Source organism: Macaca thibetana, chromosome 17, assembly GCF_024542745.1.
Source record: "Macaca thibetana thibetana isolate TM-01 chromosome 17, ASM2454274v1, whole genome shotgun sequence".
NCBI lineage: Eukaryota > Metazoa > Chordata > Mammalia > Primates > Cercopithecidae > Macaca > Macaca thibetana.
The window spans coordinates 6,979,183-6,998,051 of NC_065594.1; the positions used below are offsets into that span (position 1 = coordinate 6,979,183).

Below are 18,869 nucleotides of genomic sequence, written 5' to 3' on the forward strand. Positions count from 1 at the left end.
TCAAAGTGCTGGGATTAGTCATGAGCCACCACTCCTGACCAACTCAGCTTTTAATGGGCATGACGTCATCGATGTTACCTGCCTTGGACTCACATGAAGCTAACAGCTTTGCCAGAGCATATGCTCCAAGGAGTTCAGTTTAAGAGACAAAATTGTTGGCCTAGCTGAAACATGTTGGAAATGGAACTGTTCTCTGTAAATTTTAAACGTGAAAAGAATCAAATGAATGAGAGAGTAACTTGTTAAGAACCCAAATAAAGGTTTACTGATAATACTTGGTTTGTGAAAATACCATTTTTCATATTATTAAACCTTATTAGCATTATCTTTAAATATGTTCATTTTAACTTTTTCATCTAAATTGTGCCAAAGCAGCACTTGATCATCCTCAAAAATTCACGGATTGAATGAAATAAGGGTATGTGTTTTTTGACAGAACTCTGGATATGAAGTTAGAAAGCTCTGGGGTGGAGTCAGCTGTGTCCCTTACTGGTTGACCTCAGACAAGGCAGTCTCCCTGAGCGTTAGTTGCTTAACCAATAAAAGGGAAACAGAAACTTTAAGGGTTCGTCTCAGCCTCGGTGAGGTAATATATATTATTCTGTAAATTGCTGTGCACATGATATTTTAGTTAACATACATAACTATGAATAGTATATCTATGATTACTATTGAAATTATAACTGTAAAGTGATAATTTTAAAAAATTCTTAAAATAACAGATTTGTTCAGTGCTTTATAGTTACAAAGTAACTATAAATTATATTAAATATATATTTTATATATATTTTTATATATATATAAATTAATCCCCTTAAGAATATTGAAAGGTTAGTAGAAATATCTTCATTTTAATCACATAGCTCTGTGACCTTGAATATCACAGGATCACAGAGCTAGTAGGTGCAGAACTGGGACTCATTTTCTCACTGCTGTATTGTGGCTGCTTTCTTATTCTCTTAAGGTTACTTGATGGTGTCCTAGATTTAAAATTATAAAGGAAGAACTGCATAATCAGTCTTCTAAAAGCATTGAGAGGTGTTTTAGGGATTATATAAAGATAGAACAGTTACTGAGTAAGTCTATTCAGTCTGGATTTTTCAGGTAAGAAATTCTGCTCTGAAGCTTGTGTGTTGCAGATCACAATAATCATAGACACATCACATAGCTTGGGATAGTGTTAGTGTTGGTACTTACAGTGTTGTCCTCTAAAGGTAATGATCCTGGGCTAAAATATTATAATTATAATCTGTCTCATCATTTCTCCCCAGGGTGGCCATACATGCCATCTAGGCTTTGAGAGGAAAAAAATAAATATAGGTAATTTTGAGTTAAATTTTCAAAAACCAGGTATTATTTAGTGTTAGGCAAGTTGTTAACTTCTCTAAACCATAATTTCCTTGGCTTTATATGACAAAGTTAAACCAGATGGCCTCTAACATTTGAGAAACTTTTCCCTTATATTTTTTAATAATATAGATTGTATTTAATGGATCTTTACCTGAACATTTTGGTTCAGGCGATTAAAATGAAAATTATAGCAAAAAGATCCTTGAAACTTTTCTAAAAACACTGGGCATATAGGAATTAATATAGTATATGTCCCAGTTTCCATCAAGCAAACAGTAAGAGAGAACTGTAAATTTAGGGGTCTAATATTTCAAATGAGATGTGAAAGTATGGTCCCAAGCATTTGTACTGAAAATGCAGTGCCCCTTTTTTGGTAAGCGTAAGAGTGTATTAGACTTTGGGAGGAAGCCAAATTATGCTGTTTGGGTATCACCATGATCTGTCTCTCAGAATTTTCCCCTGCAGTCTCAATTGGGTACCTATTCTATTTTTAACTTAGTTCTAAACTCTTTGTTAGCATTGCTCCATCCAATTAAACTGCAGCTGCTGTTCTATTCCCTAAGGATTGTTTATGTTTCAGTGGATGAGATGGTCCTAATATATATGGCTACTTAAAGTACAGTTTTAATTCAGGGACAAGAAAATATTGTGTTTTAAGTTTTTGATATTTTGTAAAACAATGCATAAACAAACATTGGCTCTAGAATATGCTTTCACATTTCCCTTGTTGGTTATATCATCACATATGATTTATAAGTCTCTGAATGATAAAGTGTGGTTTGCTGGGTTTTGGTTGTCTTGCAGCTGGTTTCTGATGCCAAAATCATCGATTATATTACTCTCTGTGGTTCTTTTGGCAGCTGATGTGTTGTTGGTATGATAAGTGGTATGATATAAAGGTAAAGTTTGGATTAATCGTAATGGAATTTTCCATGCCTTGGGTTTTTCTCCTATAGAGATTAGTCTCCGTGAGCTGCTTCCTTCCTTTCAGTTAATCTCTGCAGCCTTTCTAGTGGTTCCTCCTGTGCTGTTGAATTCAGCATCTGTAAGAATGTGTTTGCATTGTACCAGAGCTCTACAACTTTGGCCAGCTAAGAAGGAAGCATCTCTGGGATCTTTGAATGTCACTATAAAACCTTATTTGCACAGTTGTGCAGTTTTGGCCGACTTGTTCAGTGGACCATCTAAGTTCATCACTTTGAACTTTTGTAAACATTTTCCTTAAAGGGATGCTGCTCTCAAAGTTAGGTTTATGTATATGTTTAACCGCTTAACTCTATTAATTACTCCTTTATATAAATATAGAGTTTTCCCCAAAAACACATGTATATATGTTAACTAAGTTTTTTAAATTGTGAAATGGGATTTAAAATTACCTTGTCCTACTTAATTTCATTGCTGTATAAATTGGCACCAGAAAAACAACTTGAAACTTGACAGTGCAGGGTTTAAAGAGTTAAGAATTTACCGGTGGATTTTAATACGTTAAAAACTTTTTTTTTTTTTTTTTAGAGATAGGATCTTGCTATGTTGCCCAGGCTGGCCTCAAACTTTTGAGATCAAGTGATCCTCCCACATCAGCCTCCTGAGTAGCTGGGACTACAAGCATGTGCCACCACACTGGCATACATTTGTGTAGTATATTTTTGTAGTTAATTATTGATGTAGAAAATACTGTCTATGTATATATGTACTATTTTTTCAAAATCTCTCCCTGCCACTGTGTGGAGGAAACTACCATATCCCTCAAAGCCATGTTTGATGCCTAGAGTGTGAAAGACAGAAAATGCCTGGTGATCAAGATGAGGCCTGGTCTGGCAGGCAGTCCCCCACAGCAGGCGGGAGGCACGATCGCTCTAGAGTGGGCTACACCCTCTATTTCACTGGCTCTTCATCACCTCTTGCCTCTAAGGCAGGACTCTGCCTTGCACTTAGCGGCCGCAGGGCTGTCACTGAACCTGTGATGTTGTCTGTGGAGAGCAGGCTTTCTCTTCTTCCCATCTCATTGTGTATTGCTGGATTTCTAAGAATTAGAAGTATACATATGTTTTCTTCCTGGGGTTAAAAATGACTTTATTCAGATGACGACAGGTAAATTATTTTATCTTGAAGTAGCATTTTCAAGAGACGAATTTCTAAGTGTTTTTAAATGAAAACACTTTAAAGAGCATGAAGTGATGAGATGCCAAAATCCTACACATTCTAGAACTTTCTTTTATTTTTTTCGATTCCTTGCTCTTAGCTCTGAGTATAATTTATAATCATTTGATGAATCAGAGACTGAAATCTACAAGGGGTAGACAGCTTGTTTTCTAGCAGATTACTACAGCCTTGACACGCTGAAGAAAATAGCTTCAGCAGGCTGACCAGACTTTCTGCTGAATAGGCCATCCTCAGGGCTGAGATCCAAGAACTCTGAGGTATTGTTTAGGACAGTCTACAGAGAACTGCAGATGATTTGTATCAAATAAAGCTCTTTTAGGATTAAGAGAGTGATTTACAGACCACGCTTTTGGTGAGGTGTTTTTTCTGGTATGTGGTGTGTTTATCAAAGAACAGTACACCTACCAAACTTCTCCCTCATTTAAAAAAAAAACTGTAGAGGCAAACTTTAGAGGCTTGCATTGTAATGTTTTTTGTACAACTTCTGTGATATTTTTCCTGTCTACGTTTTGAACAGCTGTTTGGTGAGAGTCTGAATTTTATTTTTTATTTCTGCTTTTTGGTCTTCTGCCATTTTTCCTATCCTTTACTAAATTCAAGCAGCTGCCATATTAGCTTTTCTTTGCTGGATATTGGCTCCCTTCCACACCCATCTTTCTAGACTTTAAATCCCTTTTTCTTTTGCAGTTTTGTTTTCATCAGTTTTGCTCTCGAGAGCATCTGTTATCTTAAAGAGATAACAAAATACATTTTACTGAGTAAAAGAACTCAAGAATTATTTGACCTTATATTCTCTGTGTGGATTTTTCCCCCAACTAATATTTCAGAAGAGCGTAGACTGTAATATTTTTAAACCTAACATTTGACCTATCAACAGATCTGCTCTTCCTGTTATTGTATTGTCCATGGGCTTTTCTATTCAGAGTTTACTATTTCCTAATTAACCCTATCACCACCACCCCACAAAGTTATTTTCAGTAAGAGATGCTTTTCTTCATAGCGCATATAAACATTTACCATGGCACATTTACTCAGGTTTTATAATATGAATTGAAAAAGAATCACTGTATTTTCTGTATCAGGATTTAAGAATAAATATTTGTAAAAATACTTGCTGCTTTGAAAATGAAGTCAGTAGACCCTATAGTGAAGTAGGTGTCTTATGAACTGAGAAATAAGTTTTCCCTAGGAACTAAATGTTAAGAATTAACCCACATTTTAACCAAAGAAGTGATCTCTCTGTAATCGTAATCCACTCTCAGTGGCCATTTATAAATGGGTAGTTGCAGATTTGAGAATGTTGATGTCCAGGTGAGGGGACTTGAGTTTTGTCTTTGCCAGAGCCGTTCTTGTCATGATAAGCACCATTAAATATTGCTGCTCTACTTGCCCCTCTCACTAGACTGAGCTTCTTGAGGACTAGGATCATGCTTTGTAATAGAGCTGTGGTGTAAGGGTTAAGATCCTGGGGCCTAGAGTCAGATTGCCTGGGTTCACATCCCAGGCCCTATCATTTATTGGCTATTGCGGCCTTCGGTAAGTTTCTTGACTTTTCCTTATTTTCTTCTTCTTTCCTTACCTGTGAAATGGGAGCTACATAAGTTGTGAGGATTAGCAGTAAGGTAAATGGTACATAAGTACTGTTACCATTATAATTTTTCATCATGTCCCAGTGGTGCATGTTAAATGCATATTAGAACTGTATTCAAAGGAGAATTGCGTGGACCCTGGATGAGGAGAGCAGCCCTATGTATCACAAATGCATAGATGCCTCTGTCAGTGGAGATCCAGTGCTCAGTGCAATTCATAACCCAGGAAACACCCTCCTCATGTTTTGACCTGCATCCTTGAATGAAAGGAAACTGTGTTTAAATATGTGAAGATTGTACCAATGTTGACTTTCCAGTGGACACTACTTTAGAGTATGGAAAGGTTTTGAGCTGCAGAAAAGTTAAAAAGAGAAAAGACATTAACTTGTCAAGTCCTTCATCTTGGCATGAATGCAGTAGATCCTTCACTAAGAAAATATTGTTTCCCACTAGTGCTAAGCTTCCATTTTCTTGCTTGTCATAGTATTTCATTTCATGGTTCTGAAGATACTCATGATTTAATACAGTACTTGAAACAGTTGCACTTGGAAACTGAGTAACATTTTGCAATCTTAGATCATATTACTCTTATGTTTGTATATGTGTAGGTCTATGTGGAACATACAAGAAATTTGACACTGATTCATAGATCATTTGATTATTTTACATTTTGTTTTTTAATACTTTTAGACTATTATGGTTTATAGAACATATAACCTTCCCTCAGTATCCCTGGGGGATTGCTTCCAGGACCCCCATGGATACCAAAACCCACAGATGCTCAAGTCTCTGATATAAAATGGCACAATATTTGCATATAACCTACATGCCTCTTCCTCTGTACTTTAAATCATCTCTAGATTGCCGGTAACCTAAGTAATCTATTATTACTAATATTACATTGTACTAGGTATAATCTTGTATTACCTAGTACAATGTAAATTCTACGTAAATAGCTCTTATTCCGTATTGTTTTTTATTTGTGTTATTTTCATTATATATATATATATATATTTTTTTTTTGCTTCTTTAAAAAAAACTTTCAATCCATGTTTGGTTGAATCCACAGACACAGAGGGCCGACTGTATACTCTTATGCTTACAAAAAATGGGGCACTGCATTTTCAATACAAATGCCTGGGACCATACTTTCATATCTCATGTGAAACACCGAATTCCTAAATTCACAATTCTATCTTAGCGTTTGCGTGACAGCAATTGGGCCATATGCTAAACTTTCTGTATTAATTCCTATACATCCAGTGTTTCTATATAAGCCCCAAGTCAAAGTATTTACAAGGCTCTTTTTCCTATAATTTGCAAGGAATGAAACCGCTTTTAATTTATGTGAAAATCTTGATTATAACAATATGATTAGGGACTTTATTAAGATCAGTGCAAGAAAATAAGCTTCATGGAATATATACGGAATATTTCTGCCTTTCCACATTAATCCAAATATTACCGACTCATTAACAGAATAATCAGTGTATGCAATAAGTTAATTCTGTTGTTTGATACTTAGCTGACTTTCAGCCATTTCAAAAAATGGGCCTATAAGAAAGGAGCAGTTGCATCTATTGACGTGGAGCAAACAGGGAGATTGGGAAAGGCTTGGTGGAGAGGGTAATGTCAGACCTGAGTGTCTGGTGTAAAGGTTGTGAGTGGAGAGTGATTTGGACAGAGGGCATAACCCGGGCATAACCCCATGCATGTAACAGCAAATGTAGTGTTGCAGTTGGTGGGAGTGTCTAAGCCATGTTAGGCCTCTGGACTGTCAGAGCCAAGGCCCTAGATGTGGTGATCCCACAGGGCATCTGTGTGGCAAAGCCTTGCAGAGACAGGCTAGTAGCCCTCCTGTGACGTCTCACCCTCTTTGTATTGGCACCCTCCACTCCAACATTAGGCACTGTCATCTCAAAACACAATTAGGATCTCCACTAAGAAATGGAGTTCGGAAGATGTTAACATGTGTGAGTGAAGTGGGATTTTGCCCACTTATAATATAATGAAGCAAAAGAATAATATTGGAAGCTAAACAAAGCCATTTATCACTGATCAATAACTCCCTAAAGGGAAGAGTGTTTTCTAGATCTGAAACTTCGCTGAGATTTTCAGGCAGCCCTAAAGGATCAAAGTCCTCAATCCTGACAGGAAAGATTCTAGCTGTGCCTCATTCTGTGTCCTTCGTCAGTGTCTGTGGTTTCCCAGTCTGCCCTAATGTTTGATGACACTAAGGATACGTGTTGCTGTTGTGCCCCTGTTCGTTTGGCCACTATAGGGGATTGCTCCCTCAAGAGCCTGTAGCTATTCATTTTTTTCATTACATTTATTTGCCCAGTGACATACTATCTTTTTCTCTTTTATCTTCTTTTCACCTCCTTTGTCTTTCCTCTTCTTCCATCTCACCCATCATCATCTATTCTGTCTACAGATGGAGTATTTTTATTTTTAAATCCTTGCATTTGTATCATGTCCCACACATACCCAGAACCCATTTATTCCCCAGATCTTAACTTAGTACCTACCATGTGCCAGGTATTGAGAAAACTAGGTTGAAAAAGACAAGTTCTGAGACCTTTAGGAGTGTAGTCAAGTAAAACATAGCTATCCTAGTTCTTCTGCTTATAAAATACAGAACACTTGGATCCAAATCAAATATTTCATTTTATCCTCATAACAACCCTGTGAGGTAATTATTATCATCGTTGCAAAAAGCAATCTGCAGTATTTTTGTCTTATTTTTCCACCATTGCTTAAAATACCACTTTCTTCTATCTTTAGTTCATGTGGGCATGAAATCAACAAAGGATCTCATTGATCTTCCTTTCACACTCACGCTCCTCCATCACTTTCCAGTCCGTTGCCAGCATAAGTTCTTCTTAAAAATTCAGCACCTTTTCTCATGACTTTCTGTTTGTTATTTTAGAAATGAATATTGGAACTCCCTCCTCACATTCTCCTAGATAATCCAATATTTGTTTTTAAAGTACATATATGGCTCTTTATTTTATATGTAGTCCCTAATAGCCTCTTCAGAGAAGAGCCTTGCTCACCGTATAAATTACAGTACCTTGTATTTAGCAAGTGTGTAATGTAGATTAGCCAAATTTAACAAAATGTACAGATTAATTTATTGTGCCTCTAGTTTGTCTGAAAAATTCTTTTCCTTTCCCAAATGACCTCAGTGTTCCTATTGAGTTTTACCTTGTGTTTAAAAACGCTTTTCACAATTTGAATTTTTTTCACCTTTCTTTAGAGCTGATACATGACCCCAGACAATTTAATGTTTTACTGAAATTAAATAAGGATATTTCTAAATTTTTGCCTGTGTCTGTAGTCAAAATACTAAGTCATAAAGAACCAAACTTTGTCCTGTGGTTTCTACAGATCCCTATGACTACTAAACCACTAGTTACTACTGGCAGGATGAACCCATAAGCAGTTGTTTGCAGATGTTCAGAGTGATCTGATCATCTGTCCATATTTTTTTTATCAATGATCTGACATCAAAGCTTTACCAAAGATGAAGTAGATAGTTCCATTTTTCTCTCTAAGCTTTATTACTCCATTATGGGAAGAAATTTAGATTGCCATCGTAAGGTTTCTTTTACATGTATGTGGATGACTCCACAAGTATAAACATGTTTGCCTTCAGCACTGATAACGTGTTGGGCCTTTTAGATGACATCCCAGTCAACAGCAGCAAATGATGCTGTGCTCATTTCTGCCAATTTTCTAAGAAGTCTGTATGCTTGTCACCAAGTCGTGCTTGTTTGAACACACTCAGGAAGAGAGAAGTCCTGTTAAACAATGTATTGCCTTTTTTGAACCTGTTTTTCTGTCCATCATGTGACAGATACTGTACTGTATAGTTAGCTGATCGAAGGTGACTTTTTAAAGACTGAGAGAGACACAAATGAGGAAAGCTTCTAACGTTCAGCCCTGTGTTCCTAGCTTTCCTTCACCATCGCAGGAAGAGGCCTGTAGCTCCCTCTGACTGACTCCATCATTTTTGAGCAGTTATTTGAGATTTAGCTTCTCTGATTTTATTCCTTTAAAATTCCCGTTTTCCTACTTTATTGTTTAATTTTCCTCTCAATTTCTGGTGCTTTATTTCAGTTGCCTTCAATTTCTTGCTACCCCTTCTGTATACTGGAACAGTTAACCCTCAGTTGATTAAAGTGATTAAAAAGAAACAGACCCAGATAACTCAAAACTAATTTGTTTGACTTTGGATTTTAAGATGATTTTGTACCAGATTTGCATTCCCACTTGGGTTTTATTTAAGCTGCTATTATGATCAGTTGACATTCCTTAAGCATGTACCAGCTGGCTAATGGAGTGAACAGGCAGGCCTGAGGAAGCTGTGCTAGGATGGAAAATTGGCTGGAGATAATACACACATGGATCATTGAAAATTGATTGTGGTTTGTTCCTGTGCCCAGAAAACCGTCTGCTTAATGACTCAGCTCTCTTGGGTCTCCATGGAACTTAGTATTCTAATATAATTAATTGGTTTTACAAAGAAACCTTCAAGATATTGAAAAGAACCAAGTATAAAAACTAGCATACCAAGAACTAAGTTTATGTCTGAATAATTTTTTAATGGTTCAAGTTCTGTATATACTTAGTACTTATATGTTCTCCTATTTGCTTTTCCTGTATTTTAATTATAGTTTACACTTCTTTCATCATCTCATTAAAAACTGTCTTGTTTCATGCACGTTGATGTTTCATAATCTTTGATAATTTAAGTATTTTGCCTTTGTGATAATGTAGAATAGAAACTGGATTTATAATTTCCTTACCCAGTAATTCATTAATGGGGTTTCTCGAGGAAACAACAGAGGCTATAGTAATGGGGTAATTGCTGACTTTTTCCCCTTAATTTTGAAGGTAGTGATACTGTTTTAAGGTTGGGATACTTGATTGCTAGAAATTGTTGTTTTTTTCTTTGAAAGTAAAGCTCTGTAGAGGGAGCTTATGCAGGAGAATTTTGGGTGGGAAGTAGCGAATGCTCAACATTCTTAGGGCAAAATAGTGATCAGTCCTCCTTCATTCCTTCCGCCTCTCCAGTATCAGCCTATTCCCCAGTTCTCTTTGAATAAATGCAGTAGTGGCACTCTGTTAGAACTTTTTTTCCCCATTTATTTTAATTTTTGCCTTTTAATGATAAACGATTTCTCCAGGATTTGCTGTGCAGATATTTGTGGAGGAGATAGTCTAATAGAAGGATCAGATGATACCTAGCCTTAAAAACAGAGGTTGGGTTTTGTTTGCTTTGTTCCTCTTCCCCATTGCCCTTCTCCCTGATCGTTAGCAGTGTTACTTTGGGCAAGTTAGTCGATGTCTCTGAATATCACTTTCCACATCTGCAAACTGGTGGTAATAACTATGTTGTCATGGTTATATAGTATAGTACTTGGTATACTTAAAGCTCTATATCAACATGAGTTGTTGTTAAACCAATTGCAGATACCTAACTTGGGTAGATCCAAACCATGGGAATGGGTCACTCTGCACCACTTTGGCTGTGGACAGCAGCTAAGCCCCCTCTACCAATGGGAACAAGGTAGACCAGCTGACTGAGTGCCCTTCCCCCCAGTCTCTACTCCTCTTTTATGGTCTTTCATCCTTGGTGAATTTGTTTTACCGCAGGCAGTCTTTCTCATACACATACCTTCTTTTCTCTTTGATTGTACTCGTAAACCAGAAGGCATCCTTAAGCATGCCAGGTAAAATTAATAACAGTGCTACAGACAATTTTAAGTAGAATTGAAACTAAAGAAGAGTCACTGTCAAACTTCAAGCTCTTGAAAGCACCTAGAATATGCCTTCAGGGTCTCTGCAAGAATCTTTACTGAGTACCTTCTGCAGATGTATAGCATTTCAGCTGGATTCTGACTCAAATAAGCTTCTGTAGTCTGGTCCAGAAAGCTAGGCAAACATTTTAACATAGTTTTTATGGGAAAACACATTCTAGTTTATTTGTAACTGATACATATTTTGTTCATAGTTGGGGAACTGCCCCAAAAAGTTTTTTTCCCAATTGTTTTTAACCATTTCTTTTGACAGAAGGAGAGCACATAGGTGGATCTAGGTATGATTTATCTGTTTTTATTTTAAAACTACCACACTAATTTATGGGAAAGGAAGAGGCATATTTGGAATATTTATACCCTGTAAGTTTTTTACTTAAATCTATAAGGGTGAAAAAGGATCTCGGTTTGGAATTAGGATAAATTTTGATTGAACTACTGTAAGAGACAAAGTCCCCAGATCATTTCAGCAGGCCATATCATTATTCTAAAGAGCTGGAAGAAGCAGCATATGTGGTCATCAAATGAACTTACCTGTTCGTGATTCCATAAGACTGGGCTGCGAAACTTGTGATTGAGGGAGTCAGCATGTTGGTAGATAGGCAAGCGCTTCAGTTCTTCATTGATCCATAGCAGTGGGCCTTCCCAAGAAGGATCAGAAAATGTCAGGCTGCTGAGTTAACTGAAAAGACATTAAAGATCTCAATCAGAGTTTATTTAAAAATGAGTTATACAAAAATAAGCAGATGTATTTTTGAAGATGAAGAGGTGGTGAAATAGTTTGAAAGCATAGTGTTAAGAATATGGAAGTAAATAAAGAGAAACAGATGAAAAAAAGTTGAAATTGTTTTCTTTGGTGGGTAGGGCAGGATAATGTAGAAGACTATTGTATTTTAAATCTTTTAAATAATATTTGTCTTTTTAAACGATGTGCATGCTTTACTTTGATAAAAATCAACATGAAATAAAACATTCTTGTAAACAGAATGTTAATATTTGAAGATTATATAAATAGTGTATGGTAGTATTATAATAGTGTCATTATAACATTTTAATATAGACTCTATATAATTATCCAGCTTCAAAAATTCATGATTAGATTTATAGTTCTGTTTTTGGACTATATTTGTTTTGGACTATATTTGTTTACACCTCTCTTTTTCTTAACTTTGTTATTGATACATCATATTCAAGTCAGGGATGATCATCTTCCTATGTTGCTACCCATAGCACCTTGCACAGTATTTTACACATAGTAAAGTCTCAGAATATAGTTGATAAATATGTTTTCTGTTTTTTTAACCTCTTCAAAAATTACACAAATAATACATGTTCATTGTAGAAAAAATAGAAAATGCAGCAATGCAAACAAAAAAAAAAAATCACCTTACAACTCATCTTACTGTTTTGATAACATCCCTCCAGATTTTTTTATTATTATTATTTTTATTTTTTTTAGAGACCAGGTCTTGCCGTGTTGCCCAGGCTGGTCTCAAACTCCTGGCCTCAGGTGATCCTCTCACCTCAGTCTCCCAAAGTACTGGGATTACAGGCATGAGCCACCATACCCAGCCCTCTCCAAATGTTTTTCTATGTAATATATATGTAAACAATTTTGAAATTAAGATTATTCTACACATATTCTTTTGTACCAGCTTTATATACTGAATGTCTGTCCTGTGCCAAAAATTCATTTGTCTTCATTTTTAATGACTGCCTAATCTTCCGCGTATGTGGATATGTCATGATTTATTTAACCAATCCTTTATCAGTAAATATTTAAGTTTTCTGTTTTTTTTCTTTGTTAGCAAATAGTTTGAATATGCTTGTACATATAGTTTTACATACTTATTTGAATATTTTCATAGGACAAAGTAAAATTTTTAGGTCAACTGGTATATACTATTCTTAAGGTTCTTTATTATGTTGCTGGATTGTCCTCCAGAAATGTAATATCAGCTTCAGTCCCCATTAGTAGAGAAGAAGTTATCCATTTTTCTACCCCCCTCACTAATGGGCAGAAACATTTATCCTTGTTGAGTTCACTGGTATTTTTTTTGAATAACAGTGAATTTGAAAAAATATAGATACATACATATTTGGATGTTCATGTCTTTTGGTTATTCAAATTAATAAGAAAAGAGAATTCTTGTATTAAGGGTATGTGATTTAACTGTCTCATACCAAAAAATATTTTTCCCAGTTTGTAATTTTTTCTCTTCATTGTTGCTTCTCTTTATATTAATAGTTTCTTTTTAATTTATGTGTTCAAAATTGTCAACTGTTTAAAAAAAAATTTGCCCCAACAATCATGCTTCAAAGGTTAGTTCCTTTCCCAAGATCATGGACCTAGAATGAATTGATTTTCAGAACTTAGTGGGGTGACTACCTCTCAAATCTTTTCCTTTTTCTTATCAGGAAAGCAATAGAAGAACTGCTTAAGGAGGCAAAACGTGGGAAAACTAGAGCTGAAACAATGGGACCCATGGGTTGGTAAGTTCTTTGAGTAATCTGCTTAAAACGTAAGAAAAAATTCTTAACTGGAGATATAAATATGTAAATCTTTAGCATATAGAGGAAATGGGAAACCTGGGAAGCAGAAGTCGCTCAAGACAAGTATAGAATAAGGCACTGCTGAGAACCAAATGTTGAGAAACTCTAACAACATGAAGAAATGGGCAGCTGGCGCATATGGAGGATATACAGTATAGGTTCATTGTCCCTTTACTTCACAAGTCCCCAAGAGGTATTTAGATACTACTGTGCCCAAAGTCATCATCTGTGCAAGAGTAATATTATGTTGGTGTTTATTGTTTAAGAATTTCTAGTTTACTTATAGTCCTTAGTAAATTAAAATTTATTTTAGGAAATTAATTTTAACTGTAAACATTTTGATTATGTGACAATTCAGCCATGCAGAATTAAAGATTATCTTTGCAGATTATGTACAAAATAGAGCTGTTAAAACTTAATATGGACTGGGCACAATGGCTCATGCCTGTCATCCCAGCACTTTGAGAGGCCCAGGTGGGAGGATTGTTTGAGCCCAAGAGTTCGAGACTAGCCTGGGCAACATAGTGAGACTTCATCTCTACCAAAAAAAAAAAAAATCCTTCTAGGCACTACTTTAGGATGCCATTTGCATTTGATGAATATGCTGATTGTGGAATTTTTATCTACAGTTAAAAATGTACTGCAGTGGAATGAGGTGGGTCATTAAAAAGAGTAAAATGTAAAAATGTGATAAGAGTAGAAGCTAAACTTCTGAACTTAGCTTGTTATGTAAATTTGACGTTTAGAACCGTGCACATGGTTTACCTAAAATCCAAGACGAAAATTAAAATAGAGAGAAAAGATAATACCTAAAAATCAAGCAAAATAAAACATGGACCTGATAAACCATTGAGTGGATGACTTAGCTTCATGGAAAGAAACTATTTCAGGTGATCTGAAATTTGACTATATTTCTAAAAGATAAAAAATAACTACAAAGAAATTGTTTACAGTCACCCATATTGTTAGTATTGGTATTGCTATTCTGAAAATTTTATGTATTAGGATAAAACAAGCAATACTTGCTGTATATAAATACCAAGATTTAACATGAAAATGTTAAAGAGCTACAAATATAAAATCAAAGAAGTAAATACCTACCTATAATCCTAAATTCGAATTGGAAACATCAGTATGAGGTTGTGCTAGATTTTCTCTTAAAAAAGAGAGGGAAAGAGAAAAGCTTTTTCTAGCTCTCTTCACAGAAAAGGCCTAGAAACAATGACCACCCACCCAGTAGCAGTGGGCACCCCTAGTGTCAAAATTGTTTTATGTAAATACCATTTCTCACTGAAAGGAGAGAGGAATCCTTAGAGTAAGAACTGATTACAGACCTGAAGTAGTGCCCAGAGTTAGCCAAACTGCAAAGTTAGAGGTCACAGTCCGCAAGACTATCCTTACTTTTTATACTAACTGCAAGTTCAGAGGGTTCCCCCGAACTACCACCCTTAGCTTCAATAATTCACTGGAAGAACTCACACAATTCACTGAAATCTGTTATACTCGTTCGTGGTTACAGTTTATTACAGGGAAAAGATACAAATTAAAATCAGCCAAAATAAGACACAAAGATCCGAGTCTGGGAGGAGTCCAAATGTTAAGCCACTGTTACCCTCTGCTCTGTGAAGAGGACATGCTACCCTCCCAACATCAGTGTGTGATAATAGGCATGGAATATTGCCAAGCAAAGAAGCTCACCTGAGCCTCAGCATTCAAAGTTTTTATTGAGGTTTCATTACATAGTTTGATTGATGGATGGATGGATGGATTACATGACTGATCTCAGTTTCCAGGTTGACTGATGCCACATAAACCAAAGCTCTCACCCTAAGTCACATGTTAGTCTTTCTGGCATGGCCAGCTCCCACTCTAAGACTCTTAGGTGTGGCCAACCCTACCCTAAACAAAGACATTTCTATCAGGTATGACATAGATTACTTTCTGGAAGCTAAGGCAAAGGCCAGTCCTCTCTTTGGGCCAGATCAAACTCTTCACTACATGGGCAGGAAATGTATAAGAGAAGCTGGAAAATCTTGTCATACCAGAAAGCAAAGAAACTGTCAAAGACCAATGTACTCATGGCAGAAAGACTCAGGACCCACTTGAAAGGTCTCCCACTAGTCAAAGATGAGATAATTTGATTTAAAAAAACAAATAAATGATTAAAACACCTAAAATATGTTAAAATCTATAAGGTCATAATGATAATCATAATGACAAACCTGGTAGTCCCTTTTATAGGATGCTAGGGAACCAAATCACTATTCACAAAACTGACAAATAGGAAGAAGTAAGCATTTACCCTGTTCCCTGTACAAATTATACTTCAAAGTCACCAATTGATGAAAGAAAACTTTACAGAACAATTATAACTAATGCATTAGAAGGATTATAGAATAATATTATCATCATTTGAATTTCAACACATTCATCAACCCTTATACCACAGAAAGACGCAAGAAGAGCAAACCACCACCTCTGGGGCATCCTTGTCAAAAAATTGAACCTGAATCTGATCAAGTCTCTAGTTAGAACTACTAGTTTACAAGAAATACAGAGGGCAGAGGAACATGTTAAATGACACCATAAGGCTGCAATCACAAAAATTCAGAATGTGAGAAATGCTACAGGACAAAGAACCCAGTTTCTTTAACAAATGAATTGCAAGGAGAAAAGAAAGAAGAGCATCCTATCAATTAATAGATTTGAGGAACATCAAATAAAATGGGTACCTTGTTTGTATCTTTATCCAAACTAACTGTAAAAAGTTATGAAACAATTGAGAGTATTTGATATTAAGGAACTGATGTTGATTTTTTAGGTGTGATAGTATTGCTGTTATTTTAATTTTTAATTAAATTAAAATTTAATTTAATCTTTAAAATTAAAGGCTGAATTTTTATTCAGCTGAATAAAAATTTTATGACAGGCTGAATCTTTATCAGGCTGTCAGTGATCATTGGTCCAATCTAATACCTATTGGAAAGACTCAGCATAGAGCTAAAATCATGCAGTTTACAAGTAATTAAGAAAATATCAGTCATAGTTCTTGCTCTGTAAGGAGGGTTCAAGGGGATTGGTTGTTTCTAGCCAGCTCTCCAGATAGACGTCATTTATCCTGACAACTTTAATGCCACTTACTGGGTTAGTAAAACTTTCTGATAGTAAAAGAACTAGTGTATCAATGCTAGTTCTGCTCTCCCTGGGGTAAGTTACCATGTGCACCAGCCTGTCTTGAGATTTGTGTGGGCATTGAGGTACTCTGGAAATAACACCAGTTACATTCGCTGTTCCACAGAGTTACTGGGAACCCAGGCTCCTCCCAGTTTTCCAAATCTCCCAGTCATAGGGTGTGACTCTTTTCTATGTAGTCTAATATAGAAACAGACATTGAGTCCACATTTCAATTAGCAGAAAGGAAGAAGAGAAAGAAGGCACACCCGTTTCCTTTAAGAAAACTTGCCATGACCGGGCACTGTGGCTCACGCCTATATCCCAGCACTCTGGGAGGCCGAGGTGAGCAGATTACTTGAGGTCAGGAGTTTGAGACCAGCCTGGCCAACATGGTGAAATCACATGTCTACTAAAAATACAAAAATTAGCGGGATGTGCTGGCGCACATCTGTAATCCCAGCTACTCGGGAGGCTGAGGCAGGAGAATCACTTGAACCTGTGAGAGGGAGGTTGCAGTAAGCCGAGATCACGCCATTGCACTCCAGCCTGGGGGACACAGTGAGACTCCGTCTCAAAAAAAGAAAGAAAAGAAAACTTGCCAGAAGTTGCATTTACCATTTCTTTCTTTTCTTTTTTTTTTTTTTTTGCCTTGAGACAGTGTCTTGATCTGTCGCCGGATCTCAGCTCACTGCAACCGTCTGCCTCCCGGGTTCAAGCAATTCTCTGCCTCAGCCTCCTGAGTAGCTGGGATTACAGGCGCCCACCATCACGCCCAGCTAATGTTTATATATTTTTTAGTAGAGACGGGGTTTCACCATCTTGGCCAGACTGGTCTTGAACTCCTGACCTAGTGATCGCCCACCTTGGCCTCCCAAAGTCCTGGGATTACAGGCATAAGCCACCACACCCGGCCTGTATGTACCATTTCTCCATGTACCCCATTGGCCAGAATTTATTCTGATGTCTACATCTAGCTGCAAGGACAGAAATGTCATCTTTTTTTCATAGGCAGTTGTGTGGCAGATAAGTATCTGGGGTTCTTTGACTACAGAAAAAAAGGAAGAGCAGATATTGAGGGACAACTAGCAGCTTCTTCCCAGGTATAGGGAAAAGCATGTTGAAAAGGGAGTAAATAAAGGATGCCAGGCAAAGTAAGATACTCCAGATTGTAAGAGGTGGATCCCGGGGAAAACTAGGATGTGAAACTTACACTTTCCCATGAGTCTGCATGACAAGAATTCCTGCTGGCATTGTTATTTCGTTATCTCAATTGTCTTGGAACGGTGGTTCTCAAACGTCTTAGCATACTTGAACTCTTACGTTATTGAGAACCCCAAAGAGCTTTTGTTTATGTGAGTTATATATATCAATACCAATGTTTAAAATTAAAGCTGAGCAATTTTTAAGTATTTATTCATTGTTAAATAACAAATCTAATACATGTTAAGATAAATAGCATATGAAAAATAACTATTTGCAAAACAAAATATATTGAGTACAATAATTTTGGAAACCTCCTTGATGTCTGGCTTATAGAAGACATCTGGGTTCTTATAGCTGCTTCTGAATTCAATCTGTTGTAATATGTTATTTTGGCTGAATTATATGTAGAAAATACTACCTTACAAAGATACGTATTTTCAAAAGGAAGAAGTATTTCAATAACTTTTTCAGAAAATTGTAGCTATTCTTCTTTGGTACTACATCAGAACTTTGCAAGTAATTTCAACAAGTAGTAGTTTCTTAATATTCTTTTTAATAATGTGTACTTTTCTTATTCTTTTACAGTAAAAGCCCTTTATATAATATCTTTGTACCTTGGCTGGATCTTCTGCTTATTCTTGATTTTGTAACATCATCATTGGTCATCTGGAAAATACTGGTTCACTGAGTTATGAAGCTTCCAGATGTTGACACATGTCATTATAGAATATTTTTAAAATCACATTTGTAAATATCATCACTAATCTCATCAGATAAGTCTTAAGTGTCAAGGGAACCTGTCAAGTTCACAGTTTACCAAAATTCTAATTTTCTTTCATCTGGAAGCTCCAATTGCATATTGGCAATGAATACTGTGAATTGTTTTCCTTGAAGTAACAGGCTCACTCACGTCTGAATAGCCAGCTAGTTCACTTTGCCACTCAGTCACACAAGTACTTTTCCTGGAGGCATCCATCATAATCTCAAGTAGCAGAAGTGCTTTGTATTTATGTCC

At 36.2% G+C, this 18,869-nt stretch overlaps 1 protein-coding gene across 1 annotated transcript in view; it reads left to right on the plus strand.

Annotated features, from left to right (window-relative positions):
• Window positions 1–18,869, plus strand: part of LOC126940773 (protein POLR1D) — a 44,866-nt gene that overhangs the window by 13,037 nt on the left and 12,960 nt on the right. The window contains exon 2 of the mRNA XM_050766960.1: window positions 13,343–13,417. Within this exon, the coding sequence (XP_050622917.1) occupies window positions 13,343–13,417 (75 nt within the window). The remainder of the gene's footprint in view (window positions 1–13,342; window positions 13,418–18,869) is intronic.